Below are 26,895 nucleotides of genomic sequence, written 5' to 3' on the forward strand. Positions count from 1 at the left end.
AGTCTAGTGAGAGGAGAGACTGGAAGAATGGCAAGTATATGTCCTCCCTTCAGGGACGATCAGGGCAATGTGGACAACCTGATAGAGACTGCGGGGTCAGAGCGAGTGAAAGTCGCTTCCATCAACAAGGGGTCACGGTTAATGGCAGAGACGCGAAATGATGCTGAGGCCGCGGGAAGTCTGTGGACATGCTTGGTCTGCAGCTCTGTCTCCGGTCTATGAAGCATGAACAGCATTTATCCCTTCCTGAAGTCTCAGCTTTTTAAAAATCCAAATAAGTAGGTTGGAATATAAAGGCCAACTCCAACCAGCCAGCTGCAGTGAATAAGGTATTTTTTTGGCAATGCATCAAAAAGATGGGCTACGCGGCTGGCGAGTCTGTGCATAAGCTGGGCTGTGCTCCCCAAGGGCACCTGCTTCAAAAATCACACTTCCTCAGCTCTGCATCTTCTCCGTGGGCACACTCAGGGGCATGGATGCCACAGGCCTAAGTGAGGCCCACACACAGCGCTGGCCAGGTCCCAGAGATGGAGGGATGTTGATAAAGACGAAGATGTTCATACGGGTACAAAAGACAATAGCAACATGAAGAGAGACATTTCTGTATTAGTAATAACGTGAGCACGGAGCAGACTGTGGAGCTCAAGAAAGAGAAATCCAGAGAGAGAGAGAGGAGAGACAGAGAGAGAGAGAGATTGAGAAGGAGCTGGTAAACATGGGGTGTAAATAATTCTGGAAATGAACCAGGAGGTCATTGAGGGACGGTTTAGACTAAAAAGCAACCCTGGCCCCAGACAACCGAGCCCCCACCTGGCGAATACGTCCCCTTAGAGTAGGAACTACTGGTCTCCAGAATTATATTCTCGTGTCTTTAGATCTTTGACCATCGGTTTCCTCAAAATGAGTAGCTGGTGGGGGAGGGGGAGAGGAAGAGGAGGCCCAGGGGGCACAAGGGACTGGGGAGTGGGCGGCAGGGCTCCATGAATGAGGGGACAGGAGTGTCATCTGTTGGTGTTCACAGGTGCAGACGGCCAAGCCGGAAGCGTGGGAGTGGACACACGCCCAGGTGAGTCCGCAGGTGAGACAGATTCTGTCCCTGGGGGGCAGGTTATGATGCTATAAAGGCACTATGTATCGACATCTATGTTCATGCAGGACACATGGCAAAGAACCAGCCCGGAGAGATGAGATGCGGGAGGGGGAGTGGCCAGTACTCTGAGGCTGGGGGGCTCTCTGACCCCAGACTCAGCTTCTCATTTCTGCTCCTGCTGCCCCACCACTTGGTCTCCTGAGGAGAAACGACCTGTGGCCTGGAGTGGAGCCGGGCTAGCGCCCTCTGCATCACGACACGCCCTAACCCAGCCATCGGCATCTCTCAGAGTCTGAATGACTGAGCCACTAGTGTGCTGCCTGTGAAAGTGTCCAGACGAGAGGAAGTGTTAGCAATCCAGGCATTTCGTAAAGCAGATTAAAGAGGTGTTTAAGGGGCGCCTGGGTGGCTCAGTCGGTAGAGTGTCCGACTTTGGCTCAGGTCATGATCTCACAGTTTGTGGGTTTGAGCCCTCCACTGGGCTCTGTGCTGACAGCGAGCTCAGAGTCTGGAGCCTGTCTTCCGATTCTGTGTCTCCCTCTCTCTCTTACCCTCTCCTGCTCATGCTCTCTCTCTCTCTCTCTCAGAAATAAATTTTAACAATTTTTTTAAAAATAAAAAAAGAGAGGTGTTTAAAAGAGTTGCATGTTACAGTATATCAGGATTGACCTATGATTTTTGTTTTATTATTTTACTTTTTTTTTTTTTTAATAAAAGCACTCAGTGCTTATTGCAAAGGACTCAGAAGGAACACGAGGGCCACATGCTGCATTCCTCCGGGGATGGTGGTTGGGGCCACCATGGATTCAGGCCCCGCTCGATGGTGACCAGAACCACAACCCAGGACCCTTTCACACGCCTGTTTTGTTCTGAATCAGTAATCTGGGGCCTGACAGATAAACTAGGGTGTAATGTTGCTCGGCAGCCGAATCAGGAGATATGAAACATTGTGGGAAAAATCAAAGAATCCATCTTTCTCTTCTGCAAAGAAAAAAAAAAAACCCCATAGTTCTCCCACATCTCAAAACCTCACACATCCTGTCATCAAATGACAAGGATTCCAGAATGAAACTCAAGCAGCACATGAAAGGGTCTCCAAGGAGGCAAAGCATCCAAAGTGAAATTTTAGAAGGTTTTTTTTTCTTAAGGGAACGAAAAGAGAAAATGGCAAACCATGCCTTTCAAACACATGCTGAAAATGGTTTGGCGAAGACATAAGTGGCTTATACGGGTTGGGGGTCGGTCCGGCTGGGGTCCCGCGGCAGCCCCGAGCCCCTAGTGCCCAGGGAGGGCTTGCTCCCAAGGGGTGCGCCGAGGGGGTGCAGCTTACCAGTAGGCCAGGGAGGGGTGCTCCTTCAGGGCTTGAGTGGGGAGAGCTGGAAGCTTCTTTAAGTCACTCCTCACCACCTCATTGCTGGAAGACAGGGAGGGGACAGAGTCAGTGCTAAGGAATGGTTCAGCTTGGAGAAAATGCCACACTGTGTGATCCAATCCGACCCGACCCGGCGGCCTCAGCCGCGAGACCTCACATCTGTTCTGTTTTAATGAAAACTGGATGGGGGCAGGGAGGAAGGGGTGCTCCCTTTTAATTGATTGATTTAATATAGAGGAAAGAGAACACACAAGGTGCAGAGCCCAGCAGCCTTCTCCTTGGGGGCACAGAACAGGACAGAGCACTGTGCCCACGGGGGGGCCGCACACGGAGCCGGGGACACACACCCAGGGTGGCACGGATCTGGGAGGAGAAGGGCCGCCAGTGTCCGTGGGAGAAGCTCCCGGGGTCCCGGCATGGGGTCCCGGGGTGCCAGGAATGGGCCACCTGACTGCTTCTCCTTGAGAGCAGTTTCCCTCACAGACACACAACACTGGTTTTCCCTCATGGACACACAATGCTTGGATGGACTGCACACCGGAAACTGCTGTCCAAAATATGAGGGAAAAAGACCCTTTTGCTTTTGGGGCACCTGGGTGGCTCAGTTGGTTAAGCATCGGCCTTCAGCTCAGGTCATGATCTCACAGTTCTTTGAGTTCGAGCCCCGCATCAGCTCGATGCTGTCTGCGCAGAGCCTGCTTCAGATCCTCTGTCTCCCTCTCTCTCTGCCCCTCCCCTGCTCGTTCCTCTCTCCCTCCCTCTCTCTCTCTCCAAAATAAATAGAGATTAACAACAACAACAAAGAAATGACTTTTGCTTTTGACAAGACCTGGAAATGACTCAGAGAGAGGGAAGTGGACGATCTGGTCCTACAAGCAGGTCCCGGCACCACAAAGTGTTTCCCCACAGACTCCCATGTTGTCAGGTGTGAAGGTTACTTAAAACTCCCCTGCTTGTAACCAGGGTTCTTCAGAGGCCTGACTCCTTGCTGCACACACTCAACACACCTGCATCAACGCACCCATTACTGGCCTCCTTGGGATGGCCTTGGCGTTCAGAGCGGCTCGGGGCCCCTGCGAGGCTAGCAGGGCTCACCTCCTGGAGCCCACCCTGGCCCACAGTTCTGACCGAGGCTACGGGAGCAGCCTCTGCTCCTCGCACAGAACGAGGCAGATATTGGCCACTGGGAGGCTGGGCAGTAACATCCAAAGAGCACGGAGCTAGGAGCTCAGCAAGTAAATGTGAAGGGAGGACGGAAGAGCAGCCCAGTCACAGATGGGGAGCTCCGGAGGCATCTGGACAGCAGACCCCCGACACCCATGCTACTAACTGGAGGACGTGCCCTTGGCGAGAACCCACCCTGTCGGAAATGTGGCCTCGGGTAGTAACAACCCTTTGCACACCAAGTGCCAGTGGGCAAACCTTGCCAGTACTTTCAGTTCATGTGCGTGATGACAGAGAAACACCCGGGGGGGTGGGGGGGGCGGGGCGGGGCTGGGTGGGGACACAGCTGCTCTCAGGGTGCTTTCCAAGTGGACTGAGAAATGGCATCAGCGGTGGTTTCAAACAGCCAACTAGAAGCACAGCTCAACGCGTTACTATTTGAATCAATAAATCCAAGTACCGCCACTGTTATCACCTAAGTAGTACGGCAAGGGTTTATCAATTAATCATGAAAGAGCTGAAGGTATTTGGGAGCCTCTGTTAGACAGGGGAAACAGTGTTGGGGCCAAAAGAAGGTAAGGCACAGTCATCATCCAAGAGGCCCTCGCGAGTTAGTGGGGCGACATGCAGTTCAAACAGAAAGATAACTTGATTAAGGACAGTATTTAATCATGTTGATTCAAACAATGCATTCAATAGCTCAGAGGAAAGAGAGCCCCTATGTACTCTGCTGGAAGAGCAAGCTTTGGGTCAGGGCCTGGGTGGAGAAAAAAAAAAAAAAAAAGGGAATATCTTTCATGCAATTCAAACTTCTCCAGTAGGCAATGGCGAGCCACTGGACGTTTTCAAATGGGTAAGCTCCTTGTGTTTGGGAAAACTCAGTTCCCAAGTAGGGTTTGCAATTTTTACTCGCATCCTATTAAGGCATAGTTCAAGCAACTATTCAGTTCACCAACCACCTGAGAGTCCCTGGTGATGGGTTTCTGGATCTCACCTTCCCTGTTTAACCACAGGCACCCTGAGAACAGGGATTTGGTTCACTGACTCATCAGTGGCACCTTACCTATGGAAAGCTACTTACTCTTGTGGGATGAACTTCTACTGGCTGAAGCTGTGGGGGAAGCAAATTAAGCTGAAGCTGGAGTTTGGGTTTCCTCACACTCATCACATTTAAAGTATATTTGGGGAAGGAGGAAGCTAGCGGAGGAAGGGATTGTCTTACCCACCAAACACTCGTTTGTTGGCAAACAAGTTTCCCCGATGACAATCGCGGGCTTGATTTTCTGGCTGGAGCCAGGCGTGGCCTCTCTAGCTCTCCCCCAGGGCAAGGTCACACAGACCAATACAAGAAATCACGAAGGCGTGAAGCCCATCCAAATCCGTTACATTCTGGAAGGGATCCAGGGCTCTTAGTCCTTCCCAAAGGACAACTCCATAGAAATGTTCTATTTGCCTTTCTGCTGTCTGTAAACATCTGCACGAACTTAGAGGTGGTCAGCCCAGAGAAGCGATCCGGCCCTACTCTGTGGCTGCGTATCAGCCAGCTGCCCAAATGGCGAACCTGGTCGTTCCATCTCCGGAGGCGTGGGAAGCTAAAACCTAACGGACATCCTAGAAGTTCCCAGCTTCCTCTTTCAGGGTCGTCGACTCAGACATTTCCCCCCAGAGTTCAGTGCACTTGATAAATGCCAACGTAAAAGACACCCTAAAGCGGTTCATGTTCCATTTTTACAAAAAGAAAAAAAGTCCCCTTGGAGAGTCATTTGCTACACTGCAAATAAAACCCAAGTCTTCTCGTTTTTAACATTAACCAGATTTTATTCCAAACTTTTGGAAAGTCGACTTACAGAGCTGCGCTGGTCTTTGGTTTAGAGGGTTTTTTGAGATGATCTATCTCTCTTCTACTGCCTACACTGTTTATCATATGTGGGAAGTTTGAATGATCTACTAAGAACACATTCTAAGATTTCTAGCAATACATCAAACAAGGAATTAGCCGCGAATAACAGCAACAGCAGATTCACCAAGACACCATAAAGCAAAGGAAGCAACAATCAAATGTGATCAGAGGATTAGCAAACTCCACATGGGTTTGTTTTCCTTTAAAAAACAAGGAAATGCTTTTTCAGAAGATTCTCCTTGGGTTAAATGAGATGTCCATAATTTGCAGAACAAATCCAGGGCAAAGAGAATATGCTTAGTGTGGCAAAATTCTTCCCGAACCCAGTGGTTTTGACGCACATGGCACTAAAACACTAACGAGCACCAAGCCCAGAAGGTCAAAGCTGCGTAATGAGGATTGTCCTGCAATTCAGACAAGGCAACGTGATGCCTTTTCACTGACACTAACGCCTCTGTATTTTATAAGCCAATCGTGAGGGTCAAGTTCCCCAGAGAGAGGGATTTCCTAAGTAAAAGAGCCCTACAGGTTCTCATTATCCACAATTTCCAAATCCGAAAAGCTCTAAGAAACAGACATTTCTTAACCCCCTTGGTGGCAAACCCAACCTTTTTTATAGGAGGCAACGTTGGACCTTTCTCTGTCCCACGTGGTGCACATCTCCATGTTGTGGTGCAGGCACAGTGAGAGACTGGGTCCCAGGCGGTGCCCCAGACCCTGACCCGGTGCTCAGGAATACCCTGAATCGCCCCCGTCTAAAATCTACAAACTTCAGAATTTAGAAACAACTCTGAGACCCTAAAGTTTCAGACCTACACTGTGGATCTGTATGACTTTATTCAATGGCACAATGAATCTAGAAAACTCTAAGATTAGTAAGGCGAGTTGTGTATTTTTTCTTCTTTGGCAGGAAATAATTTCTTTCCTTTTCCTTCCCCTTTGTTTTTGTTTTTTTTTTTTTGAACCAAGTTCAAGTTCAGGTTACAACAAAGAAAATGAGGCACTTGCCTATCTTTTCCCAACCACATGCTTTTTAAAAAAGTGTCTAGGGAGGGCTTGAAAAGCTGGTAGCTGGGATGATACCTTCTCCTATCACTGTGTGATCATTTGCAGACGATGGGATCCTGGGGACCCCGTGAAGCTTCTCCAGCATGGGAATCTGGATTCTGGGCATGGATCATGGATAAACAGGCTACTCTATATGGAGGCGCAAAATGGCCAACATTTATGAATTACGTGCCTTTATCTCTGATGCTGACTACCAATTTATCTGAGTAAAGATTTCTTTCTTGATTAGTGAGTTTGGCTTCCTAGACTGATACAAAACGTTTTGTGGGTTTCTATCATAGTTGGGAACTCACAAAAATCAAAATAAGTTTCTAAAAATTTTTAGAAGTCTACAGTTGAAGAGAATTTCACTCAAATAAAACAAGCAGCAGCAACTGATTAATTTTCTACGTCTCCCCTTAGATCAGGAATCTTAGTTTTGAAAAACTGACGTAGTGGTATAGCCATGAGCCTTTCCGCTCTTCACAAGGTCGACTTGAAATACCATACTGCTATTAAATAAATGCTTCACAAAAGAGGCAGCTGTCATAATACAAAATCTCCTCCTTGCTTTATAGCTAAACAATTCCCATAGGATTTGAAGGATAGCATCCTGCAAAATCCCCCATCTGAATACTTTCCTATGCTCAGAAAATGTGAATTACACACTTGAAAAGCTCAGTAAAATGGATTTTTGCGCATAAAACAAAGATTTCTGTAACAATTTATAACTTTTCCACTTGAACATTTTGTTTCAAATTTTCACAGATTCTGTTCCTTTCAAAATATCTTGCTGGCGTGAAATATTCCAGCTGCTTCTCGCTCAAAGTCCTTTCTTAAATCATGGGAAAAACATCACACATCTCTTCTCTCTCTCTCACTCTCTCTTTGTGAAATAACATATGAGAATTATATACATTAAAATTCTTCCCACAAAAACTCTTCTATGGGCTGACAGATGTGTTTCAAGCTTAACAGATGACTTTTCTAGTAAGTTTCCAATAGGCACATTTGCAATTTGGGATATTAAAGATACTATTAGGTTATATACCAGTTCTATTCTAAATGTTTACTATTCTAAACCCCACTGCCTGAGTATTTCTTACTCATTATCTAAGAGTCTCAGTAAATCTATTGTGCTTACTATATGATCACTGCCAGCTGTTTTCTTTCAAGAGGCCAATTAAAAAATTGTAGGAAACATATGCCAAATGATCAAATGCTCTAATAATGATTTAAAGCTGAGCCTGCTTTGAGTGGTAGTGGGAAGTCCATTTATGTAAATGCAAAATAATGATATCAGTGGACTTGGAATTTTCATTTCTAGACTGCTGCCTTAGATGCACCAACTTTCAACACCGGGCAAGAAAATGGCTTTGTCATCTTTTTAAAGATAGCAATTGACACAAATGTTTACGTTACTAAAAAAGTCTTTCAGAAGAAAACCAGCTCTTTGTCTACTTTTCCTGTTGATCTTCTAAAATTCTGCTCTTAACCCATGACTGCCTAAAAGGCCTCATCCAGCCAGACAAAAAGGCCCACAGACCTGGAAGTTTCAGACACCAGGAAGCCAATCTTCATTTAGGCAAAGTCATAAATGCTCTTTAAAAAGGGAGAAAAGATTTCAAACCAAGAACAAAAAAAATCAAGAGGTGCTTCTTTTTTTTGGCGCAGAAATTTCATTTTCTCTCTCCAGACTAGTCAAGATAAAATATTCAAAGGGTTTTACCTTTTTTTTTGCTTCTAGGCTGCTCCCCCAGAGACCTAACAACATGCACTCTGTGAAAGCTAAAGGGAATGTTCCGGCACAAATAGACACTACAACACCTCTTCTGAAAGGGAGATGAAATCAATTTCCCTTCTGATTAAAGATTGGTGTTCATTGGTATTGACTGAGTAATGTTCTGCTTGTTTCAAAAGCATTATGTTATTATATTACTATTATTATTATTTTAAGAGATAGAATTAGAAACCTGCAGGTTGATAAATCAGGACATGGCAAAATTTCTTACGGACCACTGAACTCGGCTGGACTAATACTCTCTCACTTGGATGTGCGTTTAACTGGGAGCAGATGTCATAGAAACTGACCCCTAAGTATTCAATCACAGAGTCGCTTCTTTTTCTGTGGCTGCTGTGTTTATTTTGGAACGGACAAAGCCTGCAGATGTGGGTTTTCCTTCCCACAGTCTCTGAACAGGTAAGCACCACGTGGCCCAAGGACCTTTACATGAAATGCTCTTACTATCGGTCTTTTTCAGAGGCTGTTCGCTTACTGGTCCTGAGAAATCTTTTGCTGGTAGAATCCTGTTTTAATGATTAGTGTCAGTACATCCGGTCCTCTGTAACAAAGACAATTCCAGGTCCCCACAGATGGCTCAGAGTAACAGAGCTTTACTGATCTGGTTTCAATAAATCCTGTTAACGAAAAAATGCTATATAACAGATGTTTTTTACGGGTCCCTGTTAATGTTCGGATGATTCTTTATATCAAAGGTGGTGTGATCTGGGCATTTATTTGTGCTGTTCGACATAAAAAAAAATTTTTTAAATGACTATTAATTGTGAATAGTGAATTTTTAATTCACTATTTGGCAAAATGTTTAAAATGATTTTTCCCTCTTTTGGTGGCACCCTTCTGAGAGTATCTAAAGGGTTGATAGAAAGTAAAGTGTGAAGTGATTCTCAAAATCAGGAAGAGAAACTGGCTCCAAGGCTTTTCAGTTAAGTTCCCCTCAGAGAAAAAAACAAAAAACCAAGTTCTTGTGTACAATGTAGCAATAAGTCTTCTGTTAAATTAGTATGTAACTGGGGCGCCTGGGTGGCGCAGTCCTCAAGCATCCGACTTTGACTCAGGTCACGATCTCAATGGTTTGTGAATTTGAGCCCCACATCGGGCTCTGTGCTGACAGCTCAGAGCCTGGAGCCTGCTTTGGATTCGGTGTCTCCTTCTCTCTCTGTCCCTCCCCCACATGTGCTCTGTCTTTCTCTCGCTCTCAAAAATAAATAAAACATTAAAAAATTTAATTACAATGTAACTATACAATTTGGAGATCCTGTTCAGTTGATTAAAGGAGGTGTTATTTGACGTGTGCTCCAGAGTGATGATCAAATTAGAACTTTTTGTTTTTAACCTGTGTTGATCCTTCTCAACCTAATATTTGCCGCCAGAGCTGGCAAGGATGGCAGTTCTTAGGCTATTCAATTGTTTTTAAACAGAAATGCCAACTCCACATTTCCTGATTGTGGAAGGACATCCATTTCTGTACACATGCAGACACTAGGAAGTGAAGAATGCTTATGCTGTGCTGAGGAAGATAATACAAGTGAGAAAATATTATTTTTTTGATAAGGCTATTTCCCAAACCTTTAATGAGGGCTCATAAATCTGTCCCTCATATGTTAGACTATGACATTGATTTCTTCCTACCACAGACAATACTTCTTATTGATCTCTATGTACCCCAATCATTTCTTTTCAGCAATGCTCAGCCTGACATTACATGGTCAAGTCCAAGAAGACAAGGTGAGCATTTCCAGCCTGGGAGGAGCATGAGAAAGAACAGTAGTGATTCCACATTGTCCGTTCACAGTTCTCCTTCTGTTAAAGTACATTAGCGCTTTTGACTTCTCCGTTTTTCCTTATACTTCAAGGAAACTGCTCCCATAACTTGTACACGTGTAATATTCATTCCACTGAAATGTAGTTGTATATTTACATGACATGTAAATCTATAGAATAGTAGCATCGGGGGCAAAACAGCCTTCTAGGAAGTTTGATTCAGGACCTTCTGGCTTTGAAGAGGTTACTTTGTCTTTTGTGGGTGACCATTAGTTAAAAAGCTTCTTTAATCCTCTAGATTCTAGAATATCCTAGACTTGAGCCCTGGACCAGGCCACAGTGTTCTGTGTATTCTAAGCTGACATCTCATTTTATTGATGCTGTTGAGGAAAACATATTCTATTGATGTTTTACTCTATTGTTCTATTGTATACAAGTCAAGCCTTTCAGTTAAGTATAATGCACAGAACTTTATGCACAGTCCTGCATTAATTATTAATAGATCACACATAACTCTATAATATTAAACTATGAGACTAGGACATCTAAAACGTCTAATGTTCAGCCATCAAACTAATGTGCTCAATGTCAATGCTTTGGGGGTTTCCCTGGATATAGATGGGAAGAGGCACCACAAGGAATTTAGAGTTAACTTCTCTCATTCCAAAACGCCAGGCCACTCAAGCACACAGACCGCGGGCCTGATGCAGATGACGGGTGTTGATCAGGGCACTTCGCTTAATAGATTGTCTCCACCTTCCACGATGGGAGGTCTACCCTGGCACATAAAATGACCTTTGGGATAAGGTGTCTGACCTCTCCTTCCTGTGACGGCTATTTCCCTCTGCAGACAGCTGGGGACAAACAGAGGGGCAGCACTTTGACAAATGAAGCTAAACCAGGATCCTTTGTTTCTCTGAAGCCCACGAGCTGGCATTCCACAGGCTCATTAGGGGACCATGAATTACTGGGGGGCGAGGCCTGTACTTCCTCGTCCCTGGCAATCTCTGTGGCCGCGTGTTCCCATGAGCTGTGGGGCCAGACCACGCTGTTCACAGTTCACATTCCATCCTGACAGGGCATTCTCAGAAGTAAATAATATCTACAGCGGAGTTCAGGGCTGGTGAAAGAAAAGGCGGGGAAATATCTTCGGAGAATCGATTGCCCCTGGGGTTGTTAAACTATTTTTCAAGAGACCAGAAATCTTTGTAAGTCACAAAGCTGCACTTACCAAAACCCCCAAATTCCGATACCAAATGAAGGGCATAAAATAGTAACAACTGCAAAAACAAACAAACAAAAAAAAACCCCAAAAAAACCCCAAACAAACAAATATAGTTTCTATATCCTCAAAATGTCTCATTCCCCAACAAACTCAGTGAATGGTTACTGGCCACCTACAATGTTTAAGGTCTCCTGCTAAGGCTGTAAAAAAGCCTTAGTTAAAAAAAAATTGACTACCTCTGCTTTATGGCAAGAACTTGGGAAGCCTAAATAAAAGGGGCTGGGAGGTCTCCTTATGCAAATATTCAAACTGAACTGAAGGGGCTAATTTTAGAATCAGGGACAAGCATGCTGTAACCCACCCACCAGATCCTCTGCTGGGTTTTATATGGCCCCTGAGCTAAGAATGGCTTTTACATTCTTTCAACAGCTAGGAAAAAAACAATTCAAAAGAATAGTATTTCATGATACAAGAAAATGTATACAAAATTCAGATTTCCAAGTCTATAAATAAAGTTTTATTGGAACACTGCTATGCTCCCTTATTTACCTGTTGTCTATGGCTGCTTTTGCACTTACAAAGGGAGAGCTGAGTAATTATAAGAGATTCTATGTCCTATAAAACTCATGATGAGTTAGCATCTGACCCTTTACAGAAAAGGTTGGCTGACTTTTTAAAAAAATTTTTTACCATTTATTTTTGAGAGAGAGAGAAGGATAGAGTATGTGTTGTAGAGGGGGAGAGATAGAAGGAGACACAGAATCTGAAGCAGGCAGCGGGCTCTGAGCTGTCAGCACAGAGCCTGACCTGGGGCTTTAACCCACAAACCACGAGATCATGGCCTGAGCCGAAGTCTGACACTTAGCCGAATGAGCCACCCGGGTGCCCCAAACTGATCTTTGTTTTAAGTCTTAAACTAATTTTTTTGCTTTTGCTGAGATATCAGAGTGAGAACATACACCTCAGGCTTTGTTGGAAAGCTCTAGAAATGCACACGGAGAGCAAACAGAAAACAGCTAAGGCTTCACAAACCAGGTATCATGAACTTGACAAATCTAGACAAGTACAGGTAAACCACCAACTGAAGTTAGTTTAGATCAAATCTGCCAAAGCATGAGAAAACATACAAGAAACATGTAAGTTCCACCATGGAGTAGAGTCAGGATTTGTGTTTCTTTTTAATTTTTTTAAAAAATATTTATTTATCTTTGAGAGAGAGAGAGAGAGAACGCGCATGCATGAGCGAGCAGGGAAAGGGTAGAGAGATTGGGAGACACAGATCGGAAGCAGGCTCCAGGCTCTGTCAACACAGTGCTTGAACCCACAAACTGTGAGATCATGACGTGAGCTGAAGTTGGACGCTCAACTGACTGAGGCACCCAGGAGCCCCAGTGTTTCTTTTTAATACCAATTTTGCTTATATCCTATTGATGAGTCAGAATGCTATGCCCAGACACTCTGTTATCTTATACATTCAGACCCTGATTCTAAAACATGGGCTGTCCCAGACATCTCTTGGGGAGTTCAAGAAAGCAGAATGCCAGGAATAATGTCTGTCTTTGAGGAGACAGTCCTGTTGGTGGATGGCTACAACTCCCTACTCTGCGAAGGCTCCAATAACCATCATTAGAAAATGAGAGGCGATTCAACCATGCTGGTCAAGAGGCAGAGTCTCAGGAAATGAATGGCACCGAGAAGCTGGCAGTTCAGCAGGTTAGTAAGTAGCACAGTGTCCCCCATGGCTAAGTGTTTACATTCTCTCCAGCGTAACATTTAGAGAAGGAAGAAAAATAAGGGGGGGGGGGGGGCTCATAATACTTTCATGAAGGAAATCTCCCTATGGGACAGCATTTTGTCCTTTGGAGGGTCAGGAGACTAACGCTGAGAGAAAAAAAAAAAACAAAAAAAAACACATCCACATCGTGGGGTTATCTAAAGCCCTATTCACACCAGAGTGGTGACTCCAGGCTCAGGTTCTACCTGACAAACCTCAATACGTGGCCATGTGTGACACTGGGTGCTGATCTCAGCCTTTTAGCGATATCTAGGCTTTTCATTTATATCCTCCTTACGGTTACTATGTTTCTCTGCCCAATACGTCTGTTTCAACTGACAAGTTGAGAGGTATATACATATATATATTTTTTTAATTTTTAAATAATTTTTTAACATTTATTTTTGAGAGAGAGAGAGCGAGAGCGAGAGCGCAAGTGAGCACATTAGCAAGGGAAGAGCATAGAGAGAGAGGGAGACCGAGTCCGAAGCAGGCGCCAGGCTCCAAGCTGTCAGCACAGAGCCTGATGCAGGGCTTGAACTCATGAGCCGCGAGATCACGATGGAAGCCGAAGTCAGACGCTTAACCAACTGAGCCACCCAGGAACCCCTCATGAATATAAAATATGAAAGCACTACCCTCCTACAAGGGATACAAAGAATAGTTTCTTTTAATGAAGAGTAACAGCACATTAAGAAAACAAACAAATCCTTTGGTAAACTCACCTAGAAAAATCTCCCTTTGCCTCCTGTAGAAGAAAAAATTCAACATCAATGAAACATTCTGGTCTAGTTTTCCAGACTTTTTTTTTTTTTTTAATAGTTTATTGTCAAGTTGGTTTCCATATAACACCCAGTGCTCATCCCCACAAGTGCCCTCCTCCATGCCATCCCCTGGACTTTTAAATACATTCCACGGTCATGACCACTCCTCTACTAAGCTCAGCTCTCTATTGCTGTTGCCCTATCTGCTACGGGAAGACAATGGGGAAAGAAGCATGCATTTGCCATTTGCACACGAGACACCAAATTAACCTTCAGAAAGTTATATACCAAGAAAGTGATTCATAATGACAAAATGCAAGTTTCTATCTCTAGACCCTGGTCTACCTTCTTCTGGATCTGACTGTGTGTCTGGGTAGAACTGTCCAGTGTCTCATGTTACTTGTATTGTGGGCTCTTTCTTGATCCTCCTAAAGAGGGACCAGGGGACCTTTAATGAATCTTGAATATAACAGTTGTTTAAGAATTTTTTGCTGAAGAAATAAATGAATGACATTCTCCTAATTCACCTTGCCAGTGTCACCAACACTATCATTGTTGCTAATTTTCATTAATACCTCTTTTACCCATTAGCTACGGGTCTTTCCACAGGATGTGAAATGATTCTCTTGGTAGTTAATTCTTGCTATTTACTGGGCTTTCTCCCGAGGTGGGGAGGGCACTAATCCCGTCTCTATTGCGTATGACTCTGGGACACCCAGATGAGGACAGAACAACTTACCTGTAAAATATAGGAGGCTAATTCAAATACCACTTCACTGTCGACATCAATCAGCTCCTGGAGGGGGGAAACCAACAGGAAAGGTAAGTTTGGTACTTTAACAAGGATTTCGTTATGACATCTCCTAAAAAAAAGGTCTGGTCTTTCCTTTCTCAGCTGTTCCCCAGAATCTCAAACACTCAGGGAATATCTCTGTGCCGAGTTACGTGGCCCTAAATGATTCCTGACATTCTATTCGCAGCTTTTAGCCACAGGGGGAGCCCAGTGGTCCTGGATCTTCTCAGTCACTTCAGAGGCCTCACCTTTAAATCTTGGTGAGAAATCAGGGAAATTTTACAAATTGGTTAATCTGATTCATTAATCGCATAAGGTTACTTGATAACCAGTCGTGATTTCTTGGTGAACTGGACTTCAGGACCAGGAGTGAGGCTTTAGTGAAAAGAAAAAAGTCGATGGGATGGTGACTCTTTAAACTAAAATTAAATACCATTTAAAAATACAGTTTCTCATTACAATGCCCTCATTGCTTTCACGTACTCAACGGTTCGATGTATGGCTACCATGGGGTCAGAGCAGATACGGAGCACTTCTGTCCTTGTAGAAAGTTCTACTGGCCAGCACTACCACAGAGTCTAAGTTTAAAAATGCTTCTTCCGGGGCGCCTGGGTGGCTTAGTCGGTTAAGCGTCCGACTCTCACTTAGGTCATGATCTTGCGGTTCGTGGGTTCGAGCCCCGCGTTGGGCTCTGTGCTGACTGCCAGCTCAGAGCCTGGAGCCTGTTTCAGAGTCTGTATCTCCCTCCCTCTCTCACCCTCCCCTGCTCACGCTGTCTCTCTCTTTCTCTCTCCTAGAAATAAATAAAACATTAAAAAAAATGCTTCTTTCCTATTACTCCTTCCCCTATTTAATCATGATCTATGGATATGGTCTTAAAAGGGTATAAACCTGCCCTTGGTTTTTGAAAAAAATCTTAGATATTTACTTTTCAATATGCATATAATGCATATCCATTTTCTAAATTGCCTTTTGAGGTGTAACTGATACACACAAAATTGCAAATTTAATATATACAATGTGATGAGCTTGGATGTGGGCAAACATTGAGACACCATCACTATCATCAAGTAATCAACATCCATCATCTCCAAAAGTCTCATTGCATCTCTTTGTGTGTGTGTGTGTGTGTGTGTGTTTATCATATGGTAAAAAAAGTTAACATGAGATCTACCCTCTTCACCTATTTTAAGTGCAAAACACTGCATTGTCATATATAGTGCAGATGTTAAAACAGAGGAAACTCTGGAGTCCATCAGCACAGAGATATAATAAATTAACTAATGTTGCTCTTCCATTGTGAAACTTTAGAAGAAATGTCCATTTTTTCCCCTTCCCCCCCTCCTATCACTAGATCCTACAGGTGGTGAGTGGACCACCAAAAGTTAGAGCTATGACAGGCTAGGACACCAGCTGCCCAGTACTCTGCTTTCTTGGTTGTTTGTTTAAAATTAAAAAAAAAAATTTTTTTTTGAATTTATTTTTGAGAGAGAGACAGCATGAGTGGAGGAGGGGCAGAGAGAGAGGGAGACACAGAATCCGAAGCAGGCTCCAGGCTCCGAGCTGTCAGCACAGAGCCCAATGCGGGGCTCGAACTCACAAACCATGAGATCATGACTTGAGCCGAAGTTGGATGCTTAACCGACTGAGCCACTCAGGCGCCTCCCTGCCCCCCCACCCCAGTCCTCTGCTTTTACTCAGAATGGAGATCCAGAAATGTCAAGGGACTCTCCCAAAGTCACAAGGCCTTAGTGGCAGTGAGGGGACCAGAAACAATCCCCCAACCTCTTGTCCAGCAAGTGACCTCCCTGAGTGCATGCATTCCTCCAAGTCAATAGGGACTCAGGAGGTATCACCTGGCACTTGTTAGAATGGCTATTACCAAAAAGACAAGAAATAGCACGTGTTGGGGAGCATGTGGGGAAAAGGGAACCCTCATGCACTGCTGGGTGAGTGTAAACTGGGGCAGCGGGTGTGGAAAACAGAATGAAGGTTCCTCAAAAAATTAAAAATAGAGCTACCATATGATCCAACAATTCTACTTCTGGCTATTTGTCCGAGGGAAGTGAAACCACCAACTCAAAAAGCTGTGTGCACCCCTGTTCACCGCAGCATTATTTACGACAGCCAATTATAAACACGGACACAGCCTGTGTCCATCAATGGATGAATGGAGAAAGAAAATGCTGTATAAGCACTGGGTGTTGTACGTAAGTGATGAATCACTAAATTCGACTCCTGAAACTAACTGGAATTTAAATAAAAATTTGAAAACAAAGTGGTGTGTGTGTGTGTGTGTGTGTGTGTGTGTATGCGTGTGTGCACACGTGCGCAATGAAATACTTCTCAGTTATAAAAAAGGAATGAAATGCTGCCATTTGTAACAACATGGATGGATCTTAAGGTCATTCTGCTAAGTGAAATAAGTCAGACAGAGAAAGTCAAGTACTGTATGATATCGCTGATACACAGAATGTAAACGAAAGAATGACAATTCAGATTAATAGATACAGAGAACAGCCTAGCAGTTGCCGGAGGGGAGGGGTGGGGGAAAAGAGTGAAGGAGCCAAAAGGTAAAAACTTCCAGTTTATAGAATAAATAAGTCTTGAGGATGTAGAGTATAGTGACTACAGTTACTGTAGATTTGAAAAAATGTCTATGTGGATGGATGGTAATGTACAAATACTGGGTCACTGCACTGTATGTGTGAAACTAATACAATGTTATGTGTCAATTATATTTCAATTAAAAATAACAAGGACTTGGTGTCAGCCAACATGTTCTCAGAACCATATCTATCATTGAAGTTAGCCAAAAATAGAGTTATTTTTTACTTGAATTATAAACTGAACTCTGATTCCTGGATTTGCTAATGAGTTTCTTTCATGGTCTACAACTGGACCCTGGAATTCAAAACAATGTGCTCAATCAAGCAAGCCTGTATCTTTTGAGGAAGGGACCTTATTCGGGCTCTTTCAAAAGACTTAGTAATTTCAAAGATGGATAATAATATTTGCTACTGAACGACCTTAGAAGTGTGGGCTAAGAGAACTAAGGAAACCATATGGAAGAATCGGGCACAATAATTCTTTATGCTTAACCAGCTGAGAGAGCTTTACGGCCGCTGTAATTGATATAGACTCTCAGGGTTGGGATGCGGAGGAATGTGTGGAATTGCCGTTCTGGGATTACCAGATCCCATCAGAATGTAAATCATTTAACAGTGTACAAATGATTTAACAGGAACACTGTCCAGGGTTTCCACAACGGACCACTTCCACTTGCACTACGTTCCTTTCCATTCTCACCGACTGACTTCCTGAGCGCTCCTGGGCGCTGCCCCCGCACAGTGTGTGTGCTCTCCTTTCAAACATTTACACCTGTGTTGCAGCTAATGGTTGACAGTGGGCTAATCTTTAACATTTGAGACGAGGCTTATCTAACGTGCAACTCAAAACCAACCATCAGGAACAGCCCTTTTACGTGTGAACATAGCTTTTAGTTCATGATTTGACTCATCTGCTGAATGAAAATGTACCTGTGGGGGGAAGAAGGGGACGCAAGGCAGAGGAAGGTCTTTCAAAATTGCATTTTATTGTACGCAGCCTATTATACAGGGGGACACTGTCCGAAATGGATCTGTGGTGAAGGGTAACTGGAACGTGCCATTATTCAGGGTAAAGCTCCCGATAATGCACAATTAAATGCCTGCCCTGATTTACTCAAGTTCTTCCTCACTGCCCTTGTCCTCAGGGTAACTGGGAACCCTCACTCTTCAACTGGGATGAGTTTTCACCTTCTCTGACCTTGACCATCTTCCAGTGGATGCTAAAAATCGTGCCAGTCTAACGGTGGCCAGGAAGAAGGGAAAGGATTAGATGGAAGTGGCTCAGACTGTACTCAAGCTGGCACAATCTGATGGCAGAGATGGATTATTCTTCCCATTTCTGCTTAATACTGACTGAGCTCATGAATCCTCTCATTGTCTGTCCTCAGAGGAGTCAGCACCGAGATCTAAACGGTGTGAGGAAGAACCAATGCAGGAAGGTGGGAAGACACGTTCCTAACTGGGCAGAGAATACGTTCCTACCTTGCAACTTCTACCCCACTGCCTGATGTCTCCTGTTCACAATGCACACCCTCCGCCCACCCCCCGCTTTTACACCTGGCCCTCCCGGGTGATTTAATCTCTAAAATCCACCGTGATGGAACAGCATTCCACACTTTCTGCCAGCGCCACACATTTCCTCTTGTGCCTGAACATCTGCAGGCTGAGTTCCCCACATGGAGGGGTGGAGAGATGTTTCCAGAGACCCTCCTGTCAGCCACATGCTGCCATCTAACATCAAAAAGACAACTCTCCCTTATTCTTATCTGACGTCTTTGGCCATCCAGAGGTGGTATCCTTCACGTGTCCCTGCTCAGGCAGAGAAAATAAACTGGATGAGCCCACAAAGAGGGCATGTGAAAACCGCACACTTTCCCGGGGTGCTGGGTGTCCCCTAGCTGAGGGCGACAGGGGACAGAAGGTGCGGAGGCAGAGAAAGATGCATCAGAGAAGAGTCTAGCTGGTGGGACCCGGAGGCTGGTGTAGGACACTCCTCTGGGCCCCTGATGTTCTCAGAGCCTGTCTTTGGGTTGTTTGCTGAGTTCCAACCTTGCCTGTGAACCCAGGGTGGTCCAAGAGGCACATGACAATTTTATCTTAGACTCAGCAATAGGGAGAAGATCCTCGTAGAAGGGAATATGACGCCTTACAATGATTCCGGCCATTTGGTGTGTCCTTTGGGCATCAGATTCACCTACCACTGAATAACGTGTTCGGCCTCCTTTGATCTTTTGAAGAATGCCACGGAAAGACAAAGCATGACTACCTGCAGGTGTGCACTTGCGTGCACAGATCGGGATTGGGGAGGATGGCCCCACTTCCTCCCACTCAGCACTGTTTTATCCCAGGTGATTAAGTCGCTGAAGGAAGAGGCCAGAGGTCGTTTATCAGCAGCATAACAGTTAACAATACTCTCATAAAGATTTCCATCTGGGGGTCTCCAAGAGTTCCAAATAAACGGCCCCCCGAGAACCCTGAGCTGCAGGTGTTATGTTATCCCAAAGTGCCAAGAGCTGGAGCACCTCTGCACGACCCCCGTGCTCCGAGGGACTTGGCGGTGGTTTTTAGGTTTTTACACAATCCAGGATTTTAATGAAAAGCATTCCTCTGTGGTCGGGAATGACAGAAATTCCAACGCTCACATGAGATTCATAAGATAATCATAGCAGAAAACAGGCTTAACAACCACACGGTAGGCTAATAAGGTTTCTGTGAGGACAACCTATGCCAGGTCCATCTAGAACAATCAGCAGGGCTCGCCAACCACTACCGGCTCTCTCTCCTTACCTCAGAATGCCTAAGGATTTTGCTTCTTGTCAGTCTCCTTAAGGTCATTGCTACTCTCACGGGAAAGTTCCAGGTTCTACTTCCAACACCCCTGCAGCTCTGGGACATTGACTAAATCACTGGATCTCCTCCAATTTCATTTCCCTCCGTAGAAGGGGGCTCATGATTTCTTTTTCAATTATTTTGCTGAGTGTGGTGAGGAAACGGAGGGGTAATCTGGAAACCCCAAGACACACTACAGATATCCTGTCTGTCTGTTGTATTTATCTGGGCTCATTGGTGTTTACAGTCCAACCCCCACAACGTTGCCTCTGTCCTTCAGCAACATTCAGCGTTTACAGGAATCTTTGGTGAGATGTAGTTTTTTAACGAGGAGGGAAGCATTGTGCATATGTGTCACCGTGTGTGTGTCTATCACTCAAGTGGCTCGGATGCTCACATCTGGCCGTGTAAGCACCCCAGCTCATTGCACAACTCATAATGACTGCATGAAGAGGCCCCAGGCAAACAGGGGCTGCGGTGTAGGAAGGGACTGACGTGGTGTTGCACAACCCTCTTCCCCGGCCCTTTGCCAGGTTTTCATCAGTCAAGTTACCTCATGTTTGGCTAATGACCCACTGGGGTACGGGCCATTCATGCTGGGCACCACACTCTGACTCTGTGGCATAGCGATTCCTCCTGCTTCTCGCCTGTGTCGTGACCCCGGGGAGTCTCTCTCTTAGAGGTCACGAGTTGAAAATGGAAAGTCCCTCTCTGTCCTTCTCTCCTTCCACCCTCTGTCATATGAATACACACAATCAAGTGAAACCTAGAACAATCAAGTGAAAAAACAAGGAAAGGCTGGGATTCTGTAAGTCTGAGACTAATACTTATGTTGGTTCCTTTGTCCTGTGGGGTCTGACTGTGGGCTTTGTTTCTCTCATCTTCAGACGAGATGATATGATCTGTTCATTAGCGAAGCTCTTTGAAGATCTTGGATAAAGACCCCTTCAATTTCAACAAGAGTGATGGCATTTAGCCCTACATAGGAAAGGTGCCCCAAGGATGATTAAATTTTAATAATATGTGAAGCTCTCAGACCAATGTGGATGGCTCAGAAAAGAAGGCGGGGCAAGACCGCCAGCCCACATAAAGCAGGAATTTTAAGTTTCTTTAGACATAATCTGCTCTCAATAGGTACATGTAGGCACCAGACGTGGTAATTTCATAGGAGCTATGCAAATCTTTGCTCCCTGGGATTAGAAAGTAGTCAATTAAAAACAATATACTGAGCACCGTGTATGTGCCTAGTTTAGTGACAGTCATGGAAGGTGATGCTAAAAATTTACTCCGAAGAATGCTCATGCCGACTTTTCCTCCAACCCAAAGAGGCACACTGCAGTCCACTGCAGTCCACCTTTAGATACAGATGATGGGTTGTTTCTTTGGTTATCACTGGGGGACAGGTGTTTTTTTCCCCAATCTTGGAAGTGGAAGACACACTCAGGCAGGAAGTGGAGGATCAGACAGGAAGTGGAGGATCAGACAGGAAGTAGAGACGAGACAGGAAGTAGAGGATGAGCACTCAGACAGAAAGTGGGAAGATTCTCCTCTGGAGAGAATAAGGAGCCATGAGAAAGGACATTCAAACACTGCCATTCAGGCTTCCTTCCTATTGATAGAACCAGTTTACCATTGGATTACTCCACAGGGCCATCCACCAGGGGACCACTGCCACCCAGGTGCCTCACTCTTAAGAGCAGATGAATGGACCAAGAACAACAGTCAACTGAAGAAAGTCTCCAAATATGAAAGGCAGAGACCAAAATAAATATGTAGGGGAAAAAAAGAACTGAAAAGAAACAGAAAGGACACAGAATAGGTGTAATAATTGATGTTGAAATGATAAAAGGATGTTAAGAATGCAAAAATAGTAACAGGATAATATAAGACCAGATAATATGGAGTCTAAAAAATTAAAAACATGATACCAAAAGTTAAAAAGCCAATAGAAGGGCGCCCGGGTGGCTCAGTCAGTTAAGCAGCCAACTTCGGCTCGGGTCATGATCTCACAGTTCATGGGTTTGAGCTCCGCGTCGGGCTCTGTGCTGACATCTAGCTCAGAGCCTGGAGCCTGTTTCAAATTCTGTGTCTCCCTCTCTCTCTGACCCTTCCCTGCTCCCTCTCTCTCTCTCTCAGCAATAAATAAAACATTTAAAAAAATTTTTAAAAAAGCCAATAGAGACTCAAGATAATACTGATCAAATCATCTAGAAAGTAGAATAAAAAGACAGAGATGGAAAATAAGAGACACAAGGTATCAAAGCAGGAGGCTGCGCCCAGCTTCTAATTAATGGGAGTTCCACAAGGAGAGCGCAGAGAAAACAGAGGAGACCGACCATCACAGAAATAATACAGAAAAACATCCCAGAACTAAAGAATACCAGTCTCCAGACTACAGGTGCCCATCGAATACACAGAATCATGGATTTACAAAGACCCACTTCAGGGCATAACATCCTAAAGTTTCAGATGAAGAGGAATAAAGAGGAAATCCTAAAAGATAGCGTTGGTGATGGTGGGAGAGGGGGAGAGGGTCCACGTACAATGTGCAGCACAGCAGAGTTCTCCAGAGCAGACTGGGAAGCAACACCCTGGATATTCTGAGAGATGTGTTCACTTCCATATCCATGCAAACTATCAATCAGATATACCAGTAGAAGAGAGACTTTTTCAGATACGTAAGGACCCAAACATTGTATCTCCTCTATGCACTTTTCCTGGATTCACTGGAGGGTGTTCTCCAGTGAAACAATGGCATAAAACAAAACACGGGAAGCCTTGGGATCCAGGAAACAAGGGGACCCCCTCCAGACCCGAGTGAAGAAGAGACAGGATAGGCAAGAGGGTCCTGTGCTGAGGGCTGTGGATGAGGCCAGGTCCAGACTGGAGTCAGAGGATGGAGGGCGACAGGGAGGTCCCAGGAAAAACAACAAAGGCGGCAACAGCAAAAAACAAACTGAAGAGAGGAATGGATGAATTACTCGATGCATTTGGAAATTAACGTGGGCCTGCATCGGGGATCTGTAGGCACTCCTGGGGGAAAAATGATGGGTACACAGAAACTAAACAAGTAACAGCAAGGCAGTTATGACCTTTAGGTAAAATAAGTGGTTGTCTAAAAAAGGGAATCACAACCATAGGATGCTACTTGGATTAGTCATAACAATGCAATGCTGATGGCTGTAGCTTTTACCCAGAACTGTGCTTACTGCCATTTTGGGAAAATGGAGGACGGGAAAGTGTGGGTGGTTGTATAGGAGAGCTTAATCTTCACCTAGTTCAATCGGAATTCAATTAATCTAAAATGGATAAATCAAGGAATAATGCCTTATGCCAACTTATTTAGAAATAGGCCAAAGACCAGAAGGAACAGCTAAAATTGTTGAAGGGGGTGGGCTTTTTTTTCATACTAAGTCTCTTATTTAAAGCCATTTGAGGGGCACCTGTGTGGCTCAGTTGGTTGGGCATCTGACTTCAGCTCAGGTCATGATCTCACGGTTTGTGGGTTCGAGCTCCAGGCACAGAGCTTCAGATTCTGTGTCTCCCTCTGTCTCTGCCCCTCCCCAACTCGTGTTCAACTTTAAATTTTTTAAACATTTTTTTTAGTTTTGTGAGAGACAGAGACAGAACATGAGTGAGGGAGGGGCAGACAGAGAGAGAGAGAGAGACAGACAGAGACAGAATCCAAAGCAGGCTCCAGGCTCTGAGCTGTCAGCACAGAGCCCGATGCAGGGCTCGAACCGACAAACCTGAGATCGTGACCTGAGCCAAAGCTGGACGCTCAACTGACTGAGCCACCCAGGTGTCCAGAGCCATTTGACTTTTAACTGCATCATATATTACTTTGATAAAAGTATCCATGCTTTAAAAAGTGAATGAAATTGCCCTTGGAGGAAGCAGGAACAAATGGCTTATTTATCTGAACGATTCAGATTTCCGGTACGCTGCAGAGATCATTCCCCAAGAAACAGGGAGGGAGGGAGGGAGGTCATATCCATCCTACGTGGGGTAAACTGGAGCCCCCATCTCTCAACATCATTTCCAGGCTGTACGTCGGGCAACGCCGTCCAGACTCCTCCAGGCCTCTGAAGTGCCGGGGCAGTGTCGAGGGGCGCACAGAAACTCTTAGCCAAGATGAACAACCCAGTTCTGGGTTCACATGAGCAGCGCTACCACAGCAGGAGCTCATCACGGGCCTAGCCCGGCGCTAACCAACTACACTCCCGCTTCATCTCCCTTCATCTTCCCAAGAAGGCGGTGGGTCGGGGCCTTTAATGTTCTTGTTCCACCAAAGAGGAAGCCTGGGGACATCACAGAGGGCATGGAGATCTACTGCATTCACTGCAGAGCAGAGCGAGGACGGGAACCCGGTGTGTGGGCTCCACATCTGAAACTCTCGATCACTTGTACTGGGCCTTCCTCCCACACTGTACAGAAATGGCCACCCTGTCTATTCCACCACTTCCAGTCCCTGGTCCCTGAATGAGTCGCTTGACCTCCCTGACATCAGTTTCTTTCTCTGGAAAGCTAAAGATTCCGGGTCTATCTCACCCACGAGGCTCAAATTAGATGATATACGTGAACATTTTAAGTAAGCCACTTTCTGCAAATGAAAATATTATTTCTTTTTTTTAATGTTTTTATTTATTCCTGAGATAGAGAGACAGTGTGTGCAGGGGAGGGTCAGAGAGAAAGGGAGACACAGAGTCTGAAGCAGGCGCCAGGCTCTGAGCTGTCAGCACGGAGTCTGACGTGGGGCTCGAACCCACGAACTGTGAGACCATGACCTGAGATGAAGTCGGACACTTAACCAACTGAACTACCCGGATGCCTCATGAAAATATTATTTCTGACGGACGGGAGGGACAAAGGCGGTCTTGTGACCCTATTTGGTCTCCTGTAGAAAGTTCAGGGAAGCCAGGCTCCAGTAGGGATCCTGAGAAGGGACAGCTGGGGTTCTGGGTGACAGACAGCAGCCCAGGGGGCCGACAGGCAGGCTGACGCCGTGGGCGCCGTGGCCCTACTGCTCACCCCACCTGGGGTGCCGGAGGATTTCTCCTTTTCTATTGTCCACTGATCGCAGAGCCTTCTCGCAGCGTGGTGTTTAAAAGCACTGCAGTCTTCGGTTCCAGCTATGTATCTGTATCTGGACTGAATCGAACAACAGAGAAACTGTTTCTCTCCCTTTAGCCAGGTGTCTGGACAAGCACTATCTGGGGCCACATTTTACTGCCCGGTTGAGCTGATTTCATCAGTTTGGGGGACTGGAGCTTCCAGACATTCACTGCCCCAGTGTGCCACCTGGTGGACAGCGCTCAACTTTTTATTCCTGAATTTTCTCCAAGGGCCTTCCCATTCATTCATTCAACAAAAACCCTCGGAGACTCTCACGATCTGTAAGCCATGTAAGGCCGGTATTATTATTTCCACGCTATGATGAGAAAACGGGCTTAGAGAGAGGAAGGGATCTGCAAGTTCCTGGACCTGCATTTAGTGTCTTTTTCCTCCATTCAGCAAAACCCCAAAATACTGTAGTCTGAGTGGTCTGGGTTTAAGCCAGTTTCAATCCTAGCTCAGCAACTGTCACCCAGTGAGGTCCTTTCACAGACTGAATTTGATCCTTACCAGGCCCTCCATAACTGTGGACACTTGCATTTAGAGGGACTGTTTTGTGCAACAAATGAATGTGCTGAAGTACTTCTAGAAGGAAAACCGATGGCTGTGTGTGTGTGTGTGCGTGTGTGCGTGTGTGTGTGTTCATGTTTCTTGGGTTGTTGCAATCTCCCCACATAGGGTTCAGTTAAACATGAAAATATAGGCGGTAGGATCTCCTCAGACTTCTTTGAGGACAGCTATTTAACACCTTACAACGAGTGCACTTAGCTTTTAAGTTCTCTGTGATTGCCGGGCATTTTCCACTCTAGGGAGAGCCTGGGTGAGCCCCGTGATCTGCCATCTGTCAGGCTGCCAGCTCTGGCTCCCACTGACATTCCCATTCAGTAGGTAGGTGACCTCAGGAGAATCTCCTAACTTCCCTGTGCCTCGCCTTCCTCCCAGGGAAAACCAGGATACAAAGTAGTATTCACCTCAAAGTGCTGTGCAGATTCAGGCGCACACCTTATGGACAGCGCTCAGCACCAAGCATGCCTCGTTGCGATATCCTAACATATCATTTGTCTTTCTCTGTGGTGGTCAGTGAGCTGGTCTGAGGTGGTGCCCTGAGGCTTCATTCATGAGCGGCAGTGTGTGGGTGGTTACTTTAAGTACATTCTCCCAGGAGAGGCTCTCAACCCAGGTGGTGTTCTGCAAGCCCCTTTCCCCAGGGAGGGGGTGTATGCTGGAAATGTGTGTGAGCATTTTGGGTTATCCAATGAAAGGAAACACTACAAGCACATGAACTTGATGCAGTGCAAGGGACTGTCCTACTCAATTAAGAATTGTCCCCTGAATGGCACTGTGGCTCAGTTGGTTAAGCATCCAACTTGGGCTCAGGTCATGATCTCAGTTTGTGAGTTGGAGCCCTGTGTTGGGCTCTGTGGTGACAGCATGGAGCCAGGTACCTGCTTCTGATTCTGTGATTCCCTCTCTCTCTGCCCTTCCCTCACTCATGCTCTGTCTCTCTCAAGAATAAATAAACTTAAAATAATTAAAAAACAAAATTAAAAAGAAAGAATTGTCCCTTGAATAGATATTTCTCTAAATAAGATGCACACATGGCCAACAAGCATATGAAAAGATGCTCAACATCACCAATCACTAAGGAAAT

At 45.2% G+C, this 26,895-nt stretch overlaps 1 protein-coding gene across 2 annotated transcripts in view; it reads right to left on the minus strand.

The window, feature by feature from the left end:
• Nucleotides 1–26,895, minus strand: part of FRMD4A (FERM domain containing 4A) — a 311,284-nt gene that overhangs the window by 94,612 nt on the left and 189,777 nt on the right. For both annotated transcript variants that reach the window (XM_039239976.1, XM_039239977.1), the window contains exons 6-8: nt 14,638–14,694; nt 13,860–13,882; nt 2,421–2,504 (exon numbers count right to left, since the gene is read on the minus strand). In XM_039239976.1, coding sequence (XP_039095907.1) covers nt 2,421–2,504; nt 13,860–13,882; nt 14,638–14,694 — 164 coding nt within the window. The remainder of the gene's footprint in view (nt 1–2,420; nt 2,505–13,859; nt 13,883–14,637; nt 14,695–26,895) is intronic.

This window comes from Hyaena hyaena, unplaced genomic scaffold, assembly GCF_003009895.1.
Source record: "Hyaena hyaena isolate Hyena2069 unplaced genomic scaffold, ASM300989v1 scaffold_165, whole genome shotgun sequence".
In the NCBI taxonomy this organism is placed as follows: domain Eukaryota; kingdom Metazoa; phylum Chordata; class Mammalia; order Carnivora; family Hyaenidae; genus Hyaena; species Hyaena hyaena.